The sequence below is a fragment of the Caretta caretta genome, chromosome 3 (assembly GCF_965140235.1).
Source record: "Caretta caretta isolate rCarCar2 chromosome 3, rCarCar1.hap1, whole genome shotgun sequence".
Lineage (NCBI taxonomy): Eukaryota > Metazoa > Chordata > Testudines > Cheloniidae > Caretta > Caretta caretta.
The window spans coordinates 174,331,782-174,351,072 of NC_134208.1; the positions used below are offsets into that span (position 1 = coordinate 174,331,782).

Below are 19,291 nucleotides of genomic sequence, written 5' to 3' on the forward strand. Positions count from 1 at the left end.
CCTAGAACTTCCACATCTGAGTAGAGAATGATCAGCACACAGTGTACCGATACAGAATATTACTCTCCACGAGGCAGACTAGACCACGGCTATTGCCATCAGTGAGAGAGGGATTGAGCTGTTGCAAGATGGCTTAAACCCTGAAGCCTTTTTGTGACCTTTGGCTGTGGACAGGAGTGCAGTGCACCAAAAGAAACGAAAAGGCCTTTTAAAAAGTTCCAAATTGAGAGTCATAAAAAATAGAAATATAATAAGGATAGAGAAAATTGATTTTGATCTGACTTGAATAATCACAGTCAAGTGGCAGCAGATGAACACAACTAGTTTCATCTCACTGCCATGGGCAGTAAGAGGCAACCGAGGAACAATTGTGGCTACTCTGCCCTTGTGCCCCAGGGTAGGAGAAGCAGAGCACAAGGACATGTGCAGCCTAGGCACAGCCCAATGGACACTACTATTAAAAAGACTACGGTCCTGTGCACGTGAAAGCGCATGCACACCTAATGCAGGATCCACACTGACATATCTGAAAAAGAATGTCTCTTTATTCTTGAGATACATTCCCAAATTCTTCTTTGGTTAGATACTACAGAAGATAAGTTTCAGGTGGAATGTAGATTTTCTTTTTTCAGAAAGTGAGAGAGGATCGAACTGAGTTTATAAAAGGAAACTATCTTACAACCTAAATTAGGGATACACTCCTGCAGCTCCAAAAATAACTCAGAAGCAACCATGATTCACAGTCAGACTGCTCTATTTTAGAAAACTTAGCTAGGAGAGCATTCTCAATCTTGTGTAATGATAATAAATTATAAAAAATAGTTCAGCTTTTAGTGACAGATCCCGTTAGAGGTAGTGGACTATGCAGCACAAGAAATAAAATAATCTTTACTTAAGTTTGCAATTGTTCACCCTAAAGTTAAAATAAATAAATAAATAAATAATCAAAGATTACTCCTAATTGGCAAGGTGTATTTCTGTAACAATGTAGTAAAAACAAAGCAGTATCACAAAATAATGAACAAATCTAAGTATACTGAATATGTTAGATTGTAGGGACTTTCTGTGGTCTCTCAGCTTGAGCAACACAAGTTAGAACAGCTTCCTTCTTCAGGGTCAGCTTCTGGTGAGCTCATGGTTCCAAGCAACGTCTATCTCCCAATAAAGGCAATATAGTCTTATGAACCACGAGAGGGATTACTCAGTGGCAAAAGCATCTTTGACTGTGTGCTGTGTAAAGAAGAACTTCCTTGTATTTGTTTTAAACCTGCTGCCCATTACTTTCATTTGGTGGCCCCCAGTTCTTCTATTATGGGAACAAGTAAATAACTTTTCCTTATTCACTTTCTCCACACCACTCATGATTTTATATACCTCTATCATATCCGCCCTTAGTTTCCTTTTTTCCAAGCTGAAAAGTCCTAGGTTCTTTAATCTCTCCTCATATGGGACCTGTTCCAAACCCCTAATCATTTTATTTGCCCTTCTCTGAACCTTTTCTAATGCCAGTATATCTTTTTTGAGATGAGGAGACCACAGCTGTAAGTAGTATTCAAGATGTGGGTGTACCATGGATTTATATAAGGGCAATAAGATATTCTTCGTCTTATTCTCTATCCCTTTTTCAACGATTCCTAACATCTTGTTTGCTTTTTTGACTGCTGCTGTGCACTGCATGGACATCTTCAGAGAGCTATCTACTATGACTCCAAGATCTCTTTCCTGATTAGTTGTAGCTAAATTAGTTGCCATCATATTGTATGTATACTTGGGGTTATTTTTTCCCCAATGTGCATTATTTTACATTTATTAACATTAAATTTCATTTGCCATTTTGTTGCCCAATCACTTAAGTTTTGTGAGATCTTTTTCAAGTTCTTCACAGTCTGCTTTGGTCTTAACTATCTTGGGCAGTTTAGTATCGTCTGCAAACTTTGCCACCTCACTGTTTACCCCTTTTTCCAGATCATTTATGAATAAGTTGAATAGGACTGGTCCTACAACTGACCCTTCGGGAACACCAATAGTTATCCCTCTCCATTCTGAAAATTTACCATTTATTCCTACCCTTTGTTCCCGGTCTTTTAACCAGTTCTCAATCCATGAAAGGATCTTCCCTCTTCTCCCATGACAACTTAATTTACATAAGAGCCTTTGGTGAGGGACCTTGTCAAAGGCTTTCTGGAAATCTAAATACACTTTGTCCACTGGATCCCCCCTGTCCACATGTTTGTTAACACATTTGTTATCTGAAATTGTCAAAATCTGAAGATTAATTTTATGGGCTAGATTATTTCAGAAGTTCAGATCGATATTTAAGAAATCTTCTTTTAACAGTTTTGTCATCTCTTGGTTCTACATAGTTATGGGTTAGTTTTTCATCCCCAAAATCACATTTTAGATTAGATTGAGGGCTACTAATTTAGCTCTTCTTAAAATTTGAAAGCAGATACAGAATTATGGCCTAGGTTTTCCATGAGAACTCTCAAGCATACTCCTGCGTGAAACAGTTTTGATACTTGGTCTTAAATGGTTGAAAGCTGGCAAGTGCATGGTTTTTGTCTTTTAAGGTGACAGAGAACTACAAACCTTTTCCATCGATTTGAGTAGATGGAATTTGTTGCGACTTTTCTTGCAGACTGAAGAATTTGTGTGGCAGAGTTTGATAAATTATATCTGTTTAGATTTCTCCTCTCAGCAGACATGCTGTCAGACCAAGCAACTGTTGGAGGGAACAGGTTGCTTGTTCGGAAGTAGGAGGACTACCTCCTGTTGAAGCAAGATTATATTTTAGGCCCAGTTGTTTTATTATGGTGAACCAGTATTCATAAAGCCAGAATGGAGATACAAATATAGCTTGGTTTTAAAGCTTTTTGAGGCTGCTGAGAAAATGAAAGGTATTAAAGGCATGGAGGAAAGATGTACAATAGGCTTTTAGCTATTTTTTGTTGTATTATTCATCTCTTCTGCTTGCAGGAAGTTTAATCAGGGCAGGAAACATCCTACCTTCTTGCTATATAATGTGAAAAGGTCGTTTTCTAATAGTTTGCAGAAAGAGCACTACTTAATCTGAATAATAACTCACCATCTCTAGTTCTAACAATAAAAGGATATATTGTGGTTATCTTCTCATATGTTTGTGTTTTGAAGTCAGTGGATTGCTCGGGGCTAAATCTTCCTTTGTATATGGAATTGTTAACATGTAGCTTACATTCTTGGGGGAAAAACAAACAAAACAACCTGCACATTTGTTAAACAATGTGTCATACTACTTCAGGCTTTAATGATAAGTTTTCCCTTGCACAATTAGAACTAAGTGTTGTAAAGGTTTCTTGATAAATATCCATGCCAACAGATTTTACTTGACCTTTCCTGAAGTTTTTTGCTGATTTTTATAATACTAACTTTCTAAATGTCCTGATACAAACACAATGTTCAGTATCTAATCTCTAGAACATGAAAAACAGGTATTCAAAGCTTCCAGCTAACCAGAATGAGTAGCATTTTTGAAAGTATATGGTATAATTTCTGGCAATGATAATGTTTTCTGCACTAAACAGCAAAATCAATGTTAAAATAAATCATTCCTGAAAATCTGTTATTTCAGAGCAAATTATTAAGAAATTATACATACTACATCTTACAATAGATGTGGCAAGAACATCTACAATATAATGTGACTTCCCAAACTTTACAAGTTTGCAAATCTTTTTTTCTATCATCAAAATGACTCGCTGACCATCCAAGTATTGAAACTACACATGTATCCTCTAGTCCAGTGGTAGGTAAACTATGGCCCGTGGGCTGGATCCAGCCCCTCAGGGCTTTGGATCCAGCGCGTGGGATTGCCCCCTGTGGTGCCGCAGACCCCGCGCCACTCTCAGAAGCAGCTGGTACCATGTCCCTGGGGCCCGGAGGGATGGGGGCAGAGGGCTCTGTGCGTTGCCCTTGCCTCCAGGCACCACCCCCTGCAGCTCCCACTGGCCAGGAACAGGGAACCGCAGCCAATGGGAGCTTTGCGGAGGTACCTGGAGGTGTGGCAAGGGCAGTGCGCGGAGCCCTGTGCCCCCCGTCTCCCAGGGACAGCGCAAGGACATGGTGAGCGGTGCGGCGTGGGGCCAGGGCAGGCAGGGAGCCTGCCCTGGCCCCGGTGTGTGCCACTGCCACCCCGGAGCCGCTTTAGGTAAGCTGCGCCGGGCCAGAGCCTGAACCGCTCCTGCACCCCGCACCCATCCTGCACCCCAACTCCCTGCCCTGAGCCCCCTGCCGCACCCCACACCCCTCCTGCACCCCAAACCCCTACCCTGAGCCCCCTGCCGCACCCCTCCTGAACCCTAGCCCCCTGCCCTGAGCCCGTCGCACCCCATGCCCCTCCTGCACACAACCCCCTGCCCTGAGCCCCCTCCTTCACCCTGAGCCCCCTCATACACTCTGCACCCCTCCTCTGCCCCAATCCCTTACCCTGAGCCCCTTCCTGCACACCGCATCCCCTCCTATACCCCGCACCCCAACCCCCTGCCCCGGTCCTGCTTACCATTTCCCCACCCAGATGTGGCCCTCGGGCCAAAAAGTTTGCCCACCTCTGCTCTGGTCACCCACCATTACAGAAACAAACTAAATAAAAATATGATCATGCTCTTTTATGTGGACAGAGAAGTACTGTCTTTATTAATGCAAATCACAGCCAGTGTGTGTAGAACAGTTGTACAGATACCTGGGGACATGCACTCAGGAAGCTTATGAAAGACGTTAGGAGGGCATTCTGAGTCACTGATGATGAGGAAAAATGCTTTCTTTCCTGAAGGTTGACTCAGAACTTTCCATAACATTTTTCAGACAATGTAGTAATTACATTCCTATATAATGGAATTTCTCTGATGATAATGATACTCAGTTTAATTCTGTCACATTAATCACATTTCTTCTGTCCCCGATCTTATAAAAAGTTTTTTTTTAGTTAAATGTCCTGAAAAATGGGGAGAGGAGAAGCAGTGGAGAAAACGAAAAAACTGTCTGTTTCAGAAATCTGATACTGCCAGCAGAAACACTGGATTCAGCAAAAAGCTTCACACCTCCCAATAAAGGTTTCCAATACAATGCTAGTCAATATAATCTCTAGTGGATTACAAATGGTTTTGGGAGTATTTCTGGGATACTTAAAAATTTCAATAGAAGATTAAAAAAAATTATTTGGCAATGATCACATTTTTATTAGAGTATCTTTTCAACCCCTTTGTAGACAGAAAAAAGCCACGACAAATTACACTGAAAAATCAGACTAAAGATTTCCAGATTTATGGGATAGGGTTTTGGGCTATGTAATTATGGGGAAAGGGACCTTCTATTTAAAAAATCCTGCTCAGATACCACAAGAGATAAATACCAATTATGAACAGGCTGATTCGGGGATAATGGAAATTTTTATAATCTTTCAACCAAACAAATCTAGCTACAGAAACTTCACATCAATATCAACTACAAAGAATTGTAACAGAAATTAGCACGGGTTTTCCCTCTTCAAATTATCTTAAAACTGAAAGGTAGTAAATTGACCGACTGGTATGTAGGCCAATTACACTGGATGAAATTTACTCATGGAACGGAGAGTCAGTACGAGGCCCTCCACACCACAAAGCTCTACATAGCTGCTGGTGGAGTGGCTCTACACCCCTGTGTGTCATGGAAATGGTCTGTAGGCTGATCCCAGATAGTTGGGCATGAAGGTGGCGTAACACAGCGCCTCCAGATCCAGTGGACACAGTAAACTCAGCAACAGTTACAACGGGAGTGCAATGGCTATTATGAATCATGGCTAGAAACCACTGGCAGGCGGGTTTCTGCAGCAATCCTGCAGCCCTAGCCCTGGGTTGCAGTAGTGAGTTGTATTTTATCCCTCCCCAACACACCCATACAGAGCCTGAACCAGCTTTATGTGAGTGGAATGGATCTCACCCAGTTATAACTGCTTGCAGGCAGTCCACATATTTGTGGCCAATTTTTATTAATGTTGTGAAATATAAAGAAAACGGGAATCTAATCTCTGCTACAGAAAGTGGCCCCAAAATTAAATGGGTAGAGTGATCATATAACTAATTCTATATTTTAAACCATTTTCTCTCCCCTCCCACCCAAAAAAGCCTCCACAAAACGAAACTCTCATCTGAAAGCACAAATCATGGCCACAGCAACAAACAAGTTATTGGTAAAACTTTAGAGCATGTTACAAGTACATGGAATCCATGATAAATAAAACCGAAGCCATTTCTCAAGTATTTTACTTGGGTTATAAAAATGGAATAAACCGAAAAATTTAAAAGCCAACAAGGTTTAACTTTTATGGGTTCTATCTTTGGCTACAACTATGGATGTAACTTCAGACAAATGAAGTAGAATCAGAGTTTTGAAACTTGGCAACATTGGTATTTGCTTTGGATATAAAAAGAAACTAGGAGAGCTGACAAAGCAAATGGTTCAGTGAAAGTAAGGACAAAGGGCACTTTTCAGGCCACCTCACAAGCCAGGAAAAAATGTCTCCATGATCTCATAAAAGATCATGTTAAGAGCCAAAGGAAAAGTTTCTGGGTTGCAGAGAAGGAGTTCATGGCAAAAATGCAGTTTACTGTCTGAGTAGCCTAAACAGAATTGGTAGTTAGCAAAGCAAACTTAAGTCAGAAAACTCTTAGCAAGAGCTGCGCTACACTGAGAATGGCCCTTTTCAGATATATAGTTTTAATTGGTTAACTGAAAAATCCAAAACAAGTTCAAAAACTTACATTTTGTTCCCATTACAGTTTAAGGCTTTTTCAAATACGATAAAAAAAATTAAAATTCCCACAAAGCTATCACTGGAATAACAGTTCCTAATAGAGCAAAAGAAAAGATTTTCAGTTAACTTACTGCATAAATTTAGGAGGTAGTAGTACATCTGATCTCTATCACACTCAAATAGTTTTTGAGTCATTTCCACCATATTTTCTAAAGTTTCCATCTTTGGGAGGAAAAAAAAAAAGTGATGTAACATAAAATATCTGTATATCAGACTATGGTTTAATCTAATTTTTATATGTATAATCATATATGCAGCTCAGAAATATGTCTACACACACATGTTCAGTCCAAAAATTTGGGAATGTAAATATAAGACTGCATATAATTTTTCACTAAATATAAAGTATCAATTTACATCATTACTGTTTATGTAAATTGTGATATGCATGCAATACTTCAAAACGTATGTGTGTATTACCATTATGCAATAGATGTACCTGGTTAGTTGCAATACACTTCTCGGCAAACCACTGCAGCCTCCCAGGACGAGCTCTCAAGCCTGGTGTCTGCAAAACAGTATTTCCGCACAAACAAAAATGTCAGTTTACTTAGCCAAAGTACTTTCTTAAAATGTAAAAGTAATTATATGTTGTCATAATGAAGTATTTTATGGTTGATTTTTATTAATGGAAGATGACTTAGTTCTCAATTCTAAACTAACCAACTTCATTCATAATTAAATAACATTTATCCTAAAAAATTCAAAGGTTGTGTTGGTGACTCTATAGAAACAATAACCATGTTTCATTCTAAATATATTTTTCATTCAACAGTACTTTTGGTTTGAAAATTGCTATGCTGTTTCTCTGATTGAATGTGATTTTTTTTTTTTTTTTTGAAGTCTCAGACATTAGTTGATCCATTTGGGTAGGTAAAAGTGAAAAAGTGACACACATTTTGAAACAAGAATTCATTTTTAAAAAAAAGTCATCACATAGTTCAAGAATGGTTTGTTTCAAAGACCACAAGCCTGTCTTGATTTTCAATCTCAAGAGCTTTTGATATTTGAAGAAATAAGGTTCATAATGTAAGTAAAAGCAACTGAAAACTCTTTGAGCATGCAACGCAATTTTACTTTTCCTGCCTTCATTTTCAACACACACCCAACGTGAATCTACAGAGACACACTGCTACAGACGACCAGAGCGCTATATATTCTCATAGATCATAACAAACAACAAGCCACTCTGCTGATCTCATTCCTTCCCATTACAAAATACACATGACCCTCGCTAGACCACAAGTCTATATAGCGCGAATTCGCATATAACATGGCCGTGGCCATGAATCCCAAATTTAATTACTTTAATTGGAATTCATTTTAATGCAGTCCCCATATTAAAGCGTTTCCGTGCATGGATCCCAAATCCCGCGTTCTAGCGAGGTTGCGGTGTACTCATATATTCTGGACTACAAATACACACCAGTCATCTCTCTCACCCCTTCAGAGGAATGCCAAATGTTCACAAATTGTCGTCTTCATGAAACATTCGTCCAGAATAGGAGCAATTACTCACTAACTGGAACACCAGGCCTCAGACTCTTTTTTTCAACTGCAGCATCTATTTACATCCCTACTCCATCAACATCTAGTACCAGAAATTTTCCTACTACATTCCATTAGTTTGTAGTGCCAGCTTCTGTCCCAGCTGCAACACCCTCACCAGAAGACAAGCTTAATCCAGTGTGCATTACAGCATTTGATGGTAGCACCCACTCTATTCAGGGCACATATACGCCATAGCACAAATTCCACTACAAATTCATCTTACAGCTATTTTTTCAGGCTCTCTACAGACTCAGGAGGAAGATCCACTGCATCAGTTTAAACTTGTTTCATGTTTTCAAGATCCTCTTCAAAATCTTAAGGTCTAGATATACTGTTTAAAATAAAGCTGAGATTCTGCAGTACTATTCTGTAATAAGGACTGAAATCTGTGGGTATTGAATCACAGAATACTGGTGGTTAAGGGTATAGTTAAGGTTGTAAAACAATTTACATTATAACCCTGCTTTCACTTCCTTATAACTTGATAGAACTTCTCCCTTTTCAGGTGAGATTTTCTATACTTAGGGCTTGTCTACTTTACCCACTGGATCAATGGGCAGTCTAGATGTGATAAATTGACCGCCGAGTGCTCTCCCATCGACTCTGGTACTCCACCAGGGCAAGAGGCGCAGGCGGAATTGACGGGAGAGTGTCAGCCATCGACTTACCACAGTGAAGACACCGCAGTAAGATCTAAGTACATCAACTTCAGCTACGATATTCACTTAGCTGAAGTTGCGTAACTCAGATAGACCCCCCCCCACCACAATGTAGACCAGGCTTGAGTCCTGGAGGTTTTTTTTTTTTTTAAGTCTGAGTCAAATTTTTTCAGTTGTTTTGAGTTATGGGAATATATAAAAAAATTCTAACTACTTTTTTTTGTTTTGTTTTCAAGCAAGAACTGGAGTACAGCAACCATGTCTAAATTTTGAAACTTGGTAGGAACAATTTTCAATGAGGTTTTATTTCCCCTGCTTGGTTGGAAAAAAGTTGGTTTAAAGTAAGAAAATGTTCAAAAACTGCATACCAAGAACATTCTGCTGAAGAAGATTTGCTCAAATCTACATGTACATACTAAATTTGAAATACATGGTTCAAGGACAAAGTTCCACTGGTAAATTTCATAAGCTCTGCAAGCTGTATAAGCTATACAGCAAACAGCTTACCAACTCCAAAAACTGAAGAACTTTTGAATCTCTCTCTTTTCCTCTCTCCCCCTTTTTAAAGACAAAGCAATTAAAGGCGAAAAAACTTATTAATGCAACACTAAGCTGCACAGTTAAAACTGTAAGTAAGGAAATACAAAATTAAACTGTTCCAACAGCTGTGTTAATGCAGACATTACACATACTGACTTATTATTTTTATGCATTTTTTAGTTAATTACTTTAATACATTCCTTTTACTATTGTAAACTATATAGCATAAAACATTCAGTTTGTGGAATACTGAGATAAATCATCACTTAATTAACCTTTACATTTCCTGACTTTGCTCAAAATCTAGCTGCTTAATGACAGGTTTCAGAGTAACAGCCGTGTTAGTCTGTATTCACAAAAAGAAAAGGAGTACTTGTGGCACCTTAGAGACTAATCAATTTATTTGAGCATGAGCTTTCGTGAGCTACAGCTCACTTCATCGGATGCATACCGTGGAAACTGCAGCAGGCATTATATACACACAGAGAATATGAAACAATACCTCCTCCCACCCCACTGTCCTGCTGGTAATAGCTTATCTAAAGTGATCATCAAGTTGGGCCATTTCCAGCACAAATCCAGGTTTTCTCACCCTCCACCCCCCCCACACACAAATTCACTCTCCTGCTGGTGATAGCCCATCCAAAGTGACAACTCTCTACACAATGTGCATGATAATCAAGTTGGGCCATTTCCTGCACAAATCCAGGTTCTCTCACCCCCCCACCCCCATACACACACAAACTCACTCTCCTGCTGGTAATAGCTCATCCAAACTGACCACTCTCCAAGTTTAAATCTGCTTAAGATTCTACAGTGTTAAAATTGGTCATTTTGAACCAGAAATAGTTCAGAACAGAATCAAAGTAATTGTTTTAAACTTAAAAGGACATCATTAAGTGAAGAAAAAAATCACATCTAAATCTGAAAATTGTGGCTCTACCGTTTTCACACTGCAACAACTAATACTCCGAGGGCATTCTGCGTCAAAAATATATATCTATATATATTCTGCACACAATATTTTATAATTCTGCAAATTTTATTTGTCACATAAATGTGGAGGCTCCAACATGGCATTGGGGAGCACAGGCCACTGGCTGCACAGGGTGGGAGATCAGTGTGCAGCTCCCCACTGGGACACGGACTCAGCAATGAGGCTGCATCCAACTCTGACACAGCACAAGGACCATGCTTACCCCAGAAACACCCCAGGGCCCTGCCACTCCATGCCAGGTGCACCAGGTGTGGACAGGCAGGCTCAGCAAGGCAGGATCCAAGTGTGGAGGGGTTTAGTATGGGGGGATCCAGGTGCAGTTGAGAGGGTTCTGTGTGGGGCAATCTGGGTGAGGGCGTCTCAGTGGGGGATCCAGGTGCGAGCTGGATGCACAGGGGCTTGTTGGGGGATTCTGAATGCAATGGTACTAGAATTCTTTGAGGGGGGTCAACAAGCATGCAGACAAAGGAGATCCAGTGGATATAGGGTATTTAGATTTTCAGAAAGCCTTGTCAAGGTCCCTCACGAAAGGCTCTTAAACAATATAAGCAGGCATGGGATAAGAGGGAAGGTTCTCTCATGGATTGGTAACGGGATAAAAGATAGGAAACAAAGAGTACGAATAAATAGTCAGTTTTCGGAATGGAGAGAGGTAAAATAGTGGTGTCCCCCAGGGATCTATACTGGGCCCAGTCCTAATTAACATATTCATAAACAATATGGAAAAAGGGGTAAACAGTAAGGTGGCAAAATTTGCAGATGATACAAAACTACTCAAGATAGTTAAGCCCCAGGCAGACTGTGAAGAGCTACAAAAGGATCTCACAAAACTGGGTGACTCGGCAACAAAATGGCAGATGAAATTTAATACTGATAAATGCAAAGTAATGCACATTAGAAAACATAATCCTAACTATACATATACAATGATGGGGTCTAAATTGGCTGTTACCACTCAAGAAATAGATCTTGGAGTCATTGTGGATGGTTCTCTGAGATCATCCACTCAATGTGCAGCAGCAGTCAAAAAAGCGAACAGAATGTTGGGAATCATCAAGAAAGGGATGGATAAGAAGACAGAAAATATTGTATTGGCTCTATATAAATCCATGGTATGACCACACCTTGAATACTGCGTGAAGATATGGTCACCCCATCTCAAAAAAGATATACTGAAAATGGAAAAGATTCAGAAAAGAGCAACAAAAATGATTGGGGTATAGAATTGCTTCCATATGAGAAGAGATTAATAAGATTGGGACTTTTCAGCTTGGAAAAGAGGCAACTAAGGAGGGATATGATAGAGGTCTATAAAATCATGAATGGTATAGAAAAAGTAAATAAGGAAGTGTTATTTACGCCTTCTCATAATACAAGAACAAGGGGCCATCAAAGAAATTAATAGGTAGCAGGTTTAAAACAAACACAAGGAAGTATTTTTTCACACAACGCACTGTCAACCTCTGGAACTCCTTGCCAGAGGATGTTGTGAAGGCCAATGCTTTAACGGGGTTCAAAAGGGAGCTAGACAGGTTCATGGAAGATAGGTCCATCAATGGCTATTAGTCAGGATGGGCAGGAATGGTGTCCCTAGCCTCTGTTTGCCAGAAGCTGGGATTGGGTGACAGGACATGGATTACTTGATGATAACCTGTCTGTTCATTCCCTTTGGGGCACCTGCCATTGGCCACTGTCAGAGGACAGGATACTGGGTTTGATGGACTTTTGGTCTGACCCAGTATGGCCGTTCTCATGTAATGGGACTCCATGCGGGGTGTATGTGTGTGTGTGGGGGGGAACAGAGCTCATTGAGGGGTCCAGATGCTGGGGGAGTGTGGCTCAGTGGGGTGGGGATCCAGGTGTAGCTGGTTGGGGCTCAGTAGGGTGGAGATCCAGGTGCAGGTAGCTCACTGGGTTGGTGCAGGTGCATGGGGAGTATGACTCATCAGTGGGGGTTCTGGGTGAAGGAGAGGGGTGAGATGCGGTAGGAGGATCTGGATATGAGGGGGCCTGGATGCATGGGGGTTGGGTGGATGGGGGAGCAGCTCCCTGTACAGTGATCCCTCCTCCCGCACCTGAGGAGCAATGGACGTAGGAAGCGCCAGGAGGAGTTTGCAGCGCTTCCTACAGCTGGGGAAGAAATCTGGGGATGGGTCTCACCCAGCCCCGGATGCCATGCAGGGGAAGAGGAAATCCTGTCCTCCCCAGCCCACCCAGGACTAGCAACTGAGACTGGCACAGGGTAGGAGCCACCAGGTGTTCCCCGGGTGTTCCCCAGTCCTGCCTACTGGCCCACAGTGATTTACCTCTCTGCTGGCTTTCTTGGGCCCCCGAAACATACTTCTGGGGAGGGTCATATGACTGCTCTTGTGGCTTCCCTTTGCTTCCCCATCAGAAAGTCATTTTTCTGCAGGGAAACAAACAAATCTGCAGGGGACATAAATTCTGTGCATGCGCAGTGGTGCAGAAGTCCCCAGGAGTAAAACTAAGATTACTACAATATATATTAGAGAAAACATTTCTCTCTTGTGTCTCAATTTACTTTGTGCATTTCCAGCATTTAGTGGATAGTTAGATTCATTTTTTTCTCAGTGCTCAGTCACACTTCTTGTCTGATTTATTAACATGATACCATCAAACTCTCAAACATTACTCTGGAGGGACTTTACATGCCTGCTCTTCACCGGGCCTTATTAAGAGAGTGTGTTTATCAAACAGCAGGAGCAAATGTGAAACCAAATCGGCAGAAGGTAGCACATACACAGAACATGAGGAGGGATGAGAATATTTGGTATTGTTCCTCTTGAGATTATCTGAAAGACATTTATAAATTTTGTGAGGGGAGCAGGAAAAACCCTGTAAAAAGTCTGAAATAAGAAGAATTTTTAGAGTTCTGGGTGTGCTATAGAAGAGGATGTGCTATTAGAAATCTGCCAATTTTAAAAAAAAAAGTCCAAGTAGAGAGACACTTTTGAACTTTGTTTAGGTTAAAAGTACTCAAGTCAAGAGGGTCTCCTCAAGCTCTCTTGTTAAGCTACTAATTTCCATAGTAAGATGGAAGAACGGTCTCAAAGACATTTATGGGAACTGAAAGCCATTTAGATAGCATGGGCTAGATTCAAAAAGGAACTTAGGTGATGCTTAGTGTTGTCCAACTTTTAGGTCTCTAGAAAATCCCTGGAATTCACAAAGCCTGAGTTAGGCACCTAGGTACAGTGAATCATGAAATATAAGCAGCTCAGAATGGGATTCACATAAGCCAGCGTATACCATGCAGCTTCTTACCCAAACTAGCCAATGGGAGATGCCACGGGGAGGGATTTGTGCTAAGTCAGACCCTCTTAGGGAAATAGGTACCTAAGCCTTGGCTGCAGAGAGGTGCCTCCCACTGCTTGGGATTATTAGCTGCAAACACTCTCTTGGCATTAGGCGACTATGCCATTTTTGTAAGAAGCGGGGGGAGGGAGAGACTACCTCATAATTTAAATGGGCTTAAATTGCAGCAAGGGAAGTTTAGATTGGAAGCTAGGAAAATTTTCTAATTGTCAGGATAGTTAAGCACTGGAACAAATTGGCTAGGGAATCTTGGAGGTTTTTAAGAACAGGTTCTACAAACAACGGTTAGAAATGGTCTAGTTATTACTTAGTTCTGCCTTGAGTGCAGGGGACTGGACTAGATGACCTACTGAGATCCCTTCCAGTCCTATACTTCTACGATATAATGACAACTTTTAGCTCAATGGTTAGGAAACTCACCTGGGATGTGGAAGGCTCCCCAGTTCAAGTACCCCCCGCTTCTGCCATCTTGAGAGTTGAAGCAACAGCCTATCCAGTTCCTTCTCTACTGTGAAGCCAGTAAAGCTCCAAAGCAGAGGGGAAGGAGAGCAGGTGGACAGGTAGTGGAATACATATAGGGACCACACAACTTGAAGAACCTTAGTTACCACAAGGCTCTTCTTCTTGGACTACGGGTCCTTGTATGACTTCCACTATGATTGGCAGAAAAGCAGTACTGCAGTAGGAGGGTGCACGGATGCAGGCAGCAGAGCTGTTGGAGAACTGATATCCCAAAGGATGATTCAGCACCATTCTCTGCTAGAGCATAATGTCTTGCAAATACGTGGGTGGAACTTTATGTAGCTGCTCTACAAACATCAGCTAAAGGTACTTCCTGAAGTGATGCCACTGAAGTTGCTTGTGTAGAAAGAACCCTTAACCCATGATGGGGAGGAAGATGCAACAACTCGTAACAGAGCAGGATACAGCCTGAGATCCAATCAGGGATCCTCTGGGAGGATACAGCCTGTCCTCTGACTCATTCTGCTATAGTGAGAAACAAGCTAGATTTTCTAATTTGTTTTGTCCTTTGCAGGTAGAAGGTGAGAGCTCATAGTAGAAGTGAAGTCTCGCCTCCTCTTCAGATGCACACTGTTTCAGAAGAAACACAGATAAGTGGATTGATTGGTTTATGTGAAACTCACAAACTATTTCAGTGGTAAATTTCGGGTGTCGTCATAAGGACTTTGTCCGTATGTAATATAGTGTATGGCAAATCCACTATTAGGACTCCCAGTTCACCCATCCTTGTGGCCGAGGTGTTGGCCACAAAGAATGCAACTTTCATTGACACCTGAGGCACAGAACATGTGTCTGGTGATTGTAAGGGAGGCTTAGGCAGTGCCGAACATACAAGTCCCAATGAGGCGCAGTTTCCTTACAGGCAGGAAAATTCTGATTAGGCCCTTTAAGAATGTTAGTCAAAAGGGTGAGTGAAAACTGAATAACCCTCTGATAGTGGATGGCACACACTGACTACTGCCAGGTGGATTCATAAAACAGAGGGAAAGCCAAGCTGTTTTGAGAAAAAGAACGAATCAAGTAGGAAACACTATTCGGCCAAGAGGAAGCATTTTTCCATCTGAGCACTGCAGAAACATGTATCTCCTGAGTCAGCAGATAGTCTCAAATGAGGGAAATATTCTATCCACACAGGTTTATGTGCATGTGCTCGGACCCAGAGCTTTTCAAAGTAATAGTGTCCATCGGTCTCGGCATGCTCCCTTGCATTGCCTCATGGTTTCACTCATGGCAATAAAGGATGGGGAGACTGACTGCACCTTCACTTCCTTCTTCACCACAGATCTACCAGATCCACAGCATGGGGGAAGGAGGGTGGGACTGGAAGATAGATAGGGACCACACATCTCAAAGAACCTCCAGTTACAGGTAAGTAACCTCCCTTCTTCTTTGAATGATGGTCCCTATTATTTTCCATTGAGGATGATTAACAAGCAGTATGTAGCTAAGAGAAAGATACAAGGAAGATGACAGAACCATGGAACAGAGAACCGCTGCACCGAATGAGGCGTCTGTTGCATTATCATGCACTGGAGCATAACAAGAAAAAAAGGTATGTATCGAACTCCACATGGCTGCCTTACATATGTCCGCAAGGGACAGGTCATGATCGTGGCAGTAACTGATGCCGGTGCTCCCACTGAACGGGGGCTGCCCTGATAGTTGATAGAGTGTAATGCATCTGAAACCCACTTTGAGATTCTCTGAGTGGAAATGGCCTGCCCTTTAAGTCTCTCCACTATGGCCACGAATAGTGTAGGAGACTTCCGGAAGGGCTTTGCCCACTGTAGGTAAAAGGACAGGGCCCTATGGACATCGAGGGAGTGAAGTCGACATTCCTCATTTGAGGTATATGGTTTGCAAAAGAAGGTTGGCAAACATATGAGATGGTTGAAGAGGAAGCAGGAAACCACTTTTCGTAGAAATTTGGGATGCAAGCACAGTGAAACTTTATCCTTATGAAATGTGGTGAAAGGGCGGTTTGCCATCATGGCTCCCAGTTTGCCAACCCTCCTTGCAGAGGCGATAGCCACCAGGATGACGACCTTCATGGAAAGAAGAAAGAGGGAACAAGAAACTAGGGGTTAAAGGGAGAGTTAATTAATGACATAGGGTCTAGGTTGAGGTCCCACTGAGGAGCGATAGGTTGGATGGGCAGGTATTTATGTACAAGGCCTTTCCAGAACCAGGCAGTCAAAGGGTGGGTAAAAACTGAATGACCCTCCACTGGAGGCTGGGAAGCGCTAATAGCTGCTGAGTGCACCCTGAGTTGAGAGCTAGTCCTGAAGCCATTAGATAGAGGAAATAGTCCAAGAACATTGGGATGCCAACAGCCTTGGGGGCAAACATTTCTGTTGGGCCCAGGACATTAAATGTGCCCACTTAGCTCAGTAGGATCGTCTTGTGGAGTCCTTCCTGATATTGGAGAGGACATCTCATACTGCCAACGAACACACTCATGCTAGCAGGGGCGTCCATCCGAAAACCAATCTGAGCTGAAGCATCTATGGATCGGGGTGCCTGCCATAACATTGAGAGAGCAGTTCCAGGAACATTGGGAGCAGGAGTGGAAGATGTTTTGACATGCAGAGAAGCAGAGGAAATCAGAACTGGCGAGGCCAGAATGGAGCGATCAGGATGACCAAAAACTCAGATGGGAGACGGTGATTGAAGGACGGATGACACAAGTGGTAGGAGAGGGAAGGCACAGTTGACCCAGTCCAACCAGGCGACAACCAGCACATCGCTCTGCAAATGGACAGACTCCTCCCCTTGAGCAGTACTGAATGTATGTGGCATTGGTGTGAGATGCAAAGAGGTCCCCCATTGACCAAAAACATCTGCAATTCTGGGTCATGCAGGTCCCATTCACAGTTGGTTGTCAAGTTCCTGCTGAGAGCATTGGTAATCATGTTCTGGGTCCCTGGTAGGCAGGCGGTTGACAAGAGGATACAATGTACAATGAACCATTTCCAGAGGCACATAGCTTCTGCACACAGCGCTGGGAACTTTTGCCTCCTTGCTTGTTTATGTAGTAAACCGTAATGGTGTTGTCCGACATGCCGAGAACATGACAAGAATGGATGGACAGCAAAAGCATGCTGCATGCCTTGTGTACTGCCCAAAGTTCCAGGATGTTGATGGACCACTTGAGAAGCCAGGATGCAAAAGTTCCTTGCATCATGCAATATCCCATGTGTGCTCCACAGCCATCAAGTCTGTTAGGGTTGACATGCTCGGTGAGGATGGGAGGAATGGCATTCTGAAGCATACTTGGAAGGGGTCTGTCCACCATCGGAGGGAAGCGATGATCTCTGGTGGGACAATGAGAATGGTGTCCATGGGTTGGTTGCACCATAGTTGGAGGAAGCAGATGTGCAGGCAAGCAAATGCTGTGACACAGTACATGCTGCTCTGTGGCTGAGGAGGGAAAGAACAGCTCTGGCTGAGACTGAGGCGTTGGATGTCACCAAAGCAATCAGGGTCCAGTAGACTCCAGGGTGTCTTTCAGCAGGTAAGCACATCTGGAGGTCGCACTGATGCGTGCTCCAATGAACTCCAGGGACCTTGTAGGTTGAAAAGCTGATTTTTCCAATGTTCACACTCACCTCTAGGGAGGAGAGGAGTAGAAGGAGTTTGTTGATTCCTGAGCTTCCTTTCTGGATTGCACTGCCAGTAGCCAGTTGGCCAGGTAAGGGTAGATGAGGACTCCTTGCTGTCGGAGGTAAGCTGCTATCACAGAAAAAATATTTGTGAAGACTTGTGGAGCAGTGGTGAGTCCTGTATTGGAAGTGTCGCAGATCCACCGTGAACCTCAGGAACCATCTGTGGTTGAGCGGATGTTGACATGGAAGTAAGCGTCCTGCATATCGAGAGCTGTAAACTGCATGGCTTTTTCTAGCAAGAGAATGATGGCCGCAAGCATGACGATGCAGAACTTTGATTTGTGAATGGAACACTTGAGGTGTCGGAGATCCAAGATAGGTCTGCAACTTCCTTTCTTCTTGGTTACCAGGAAATATCTGGAATAGAACCTTGTACCCTGAAAGGTTGCAGGGACTGGTTCCACTGCTCCTCTCTGCAGCAGGGAGTCTATCTCTAGGGTAAGAATACTGCTGTGAGAGTGATTCCTGAAACCAGCTCCGGCTGGGTGGGTGTCAAGGAGATAGTGTTGTAAACTTGATCGTACTGCCATGTCAAACAACATCCAGAACCCACTTCTCTGTTATTGCGCTCCATGCTGGTAGAAAGTTTTATACAGCCCTCAAAGGGAGTGGTCAACAAGAGTATTGAGATGCACTCAGAAATAATGCTTATGCAAAGATTAGGTGTTCTGTGTAGAGGGCTGCACTGGCAGACAAGACCTGTGGATCTTCAGATGCTTCTGTGAAGATTCATAGGCTCATTGGTGGTACAATTGGGGAGTTCAATAGTGTTGTGCAGGTGGTGGATGGTAAAATTTTCATTTCGGTGCCGGATCGTAAGGTGGCTCTAGAGTCCTTCAGTGACTGCAAAGAATCATCCGTCTTCTGGTTGAAGAGGTGTGATTCATCAAATAAGGAAGGTCTTCAGTTGTGCTCTGAACCTCTCTAGGGAAGTCTAAGGAATGTAACCAGGAATATCCTCTCATGATGATTCCAGTCACCATTGTTCGCGTAATTAACTGCAGCCTGAAGTATGGTCCTGAAGACCAACTTGACCTCCTCCAGAATAGCCTGGAAGCAGGTACAATCCTTCTGAGGTAGCTTATCTGCAAAACCCGCCATCTGCCCATAGTTCAAAAAGTCATATTTGGCCATCATTACTATGTAGTTCAAGATATAGAATTGGAGGCTGGCCGAGGAAAAGACCTTTCTATCC

At 42.5% G+C, this 19,291-nt stretch overlaps 1 protein-coding gene across 1 annotated transcript in view; it reads right to left on the reverse strand.

Annotated features, from left to right (window-relative positions):
• Positions 1-19,291, reverse strand: part of LRPPRC (leucine rich pentatricopeptide repeat containing) — a 168,360-nt gene that overhangs the window by 40,806 nt on the left and 108,263 nt on the right. The window contains exons 26-27 of the mRNA XM_048843005.2: positions 7,266-7,334; positions 6,898-6,988 (exon numbers count right to left, since the gene is read on the reverse strand). Of these exons, the coding sequence (XP_048698962.2) occupies positions 6,898-6,988; positions 7,266-7,334 (160 nt within the window). The remainder of the gene's footprint in view (positions 1-6,897; positions 6,989-7,265; positions 7,335-19,291) is intronic.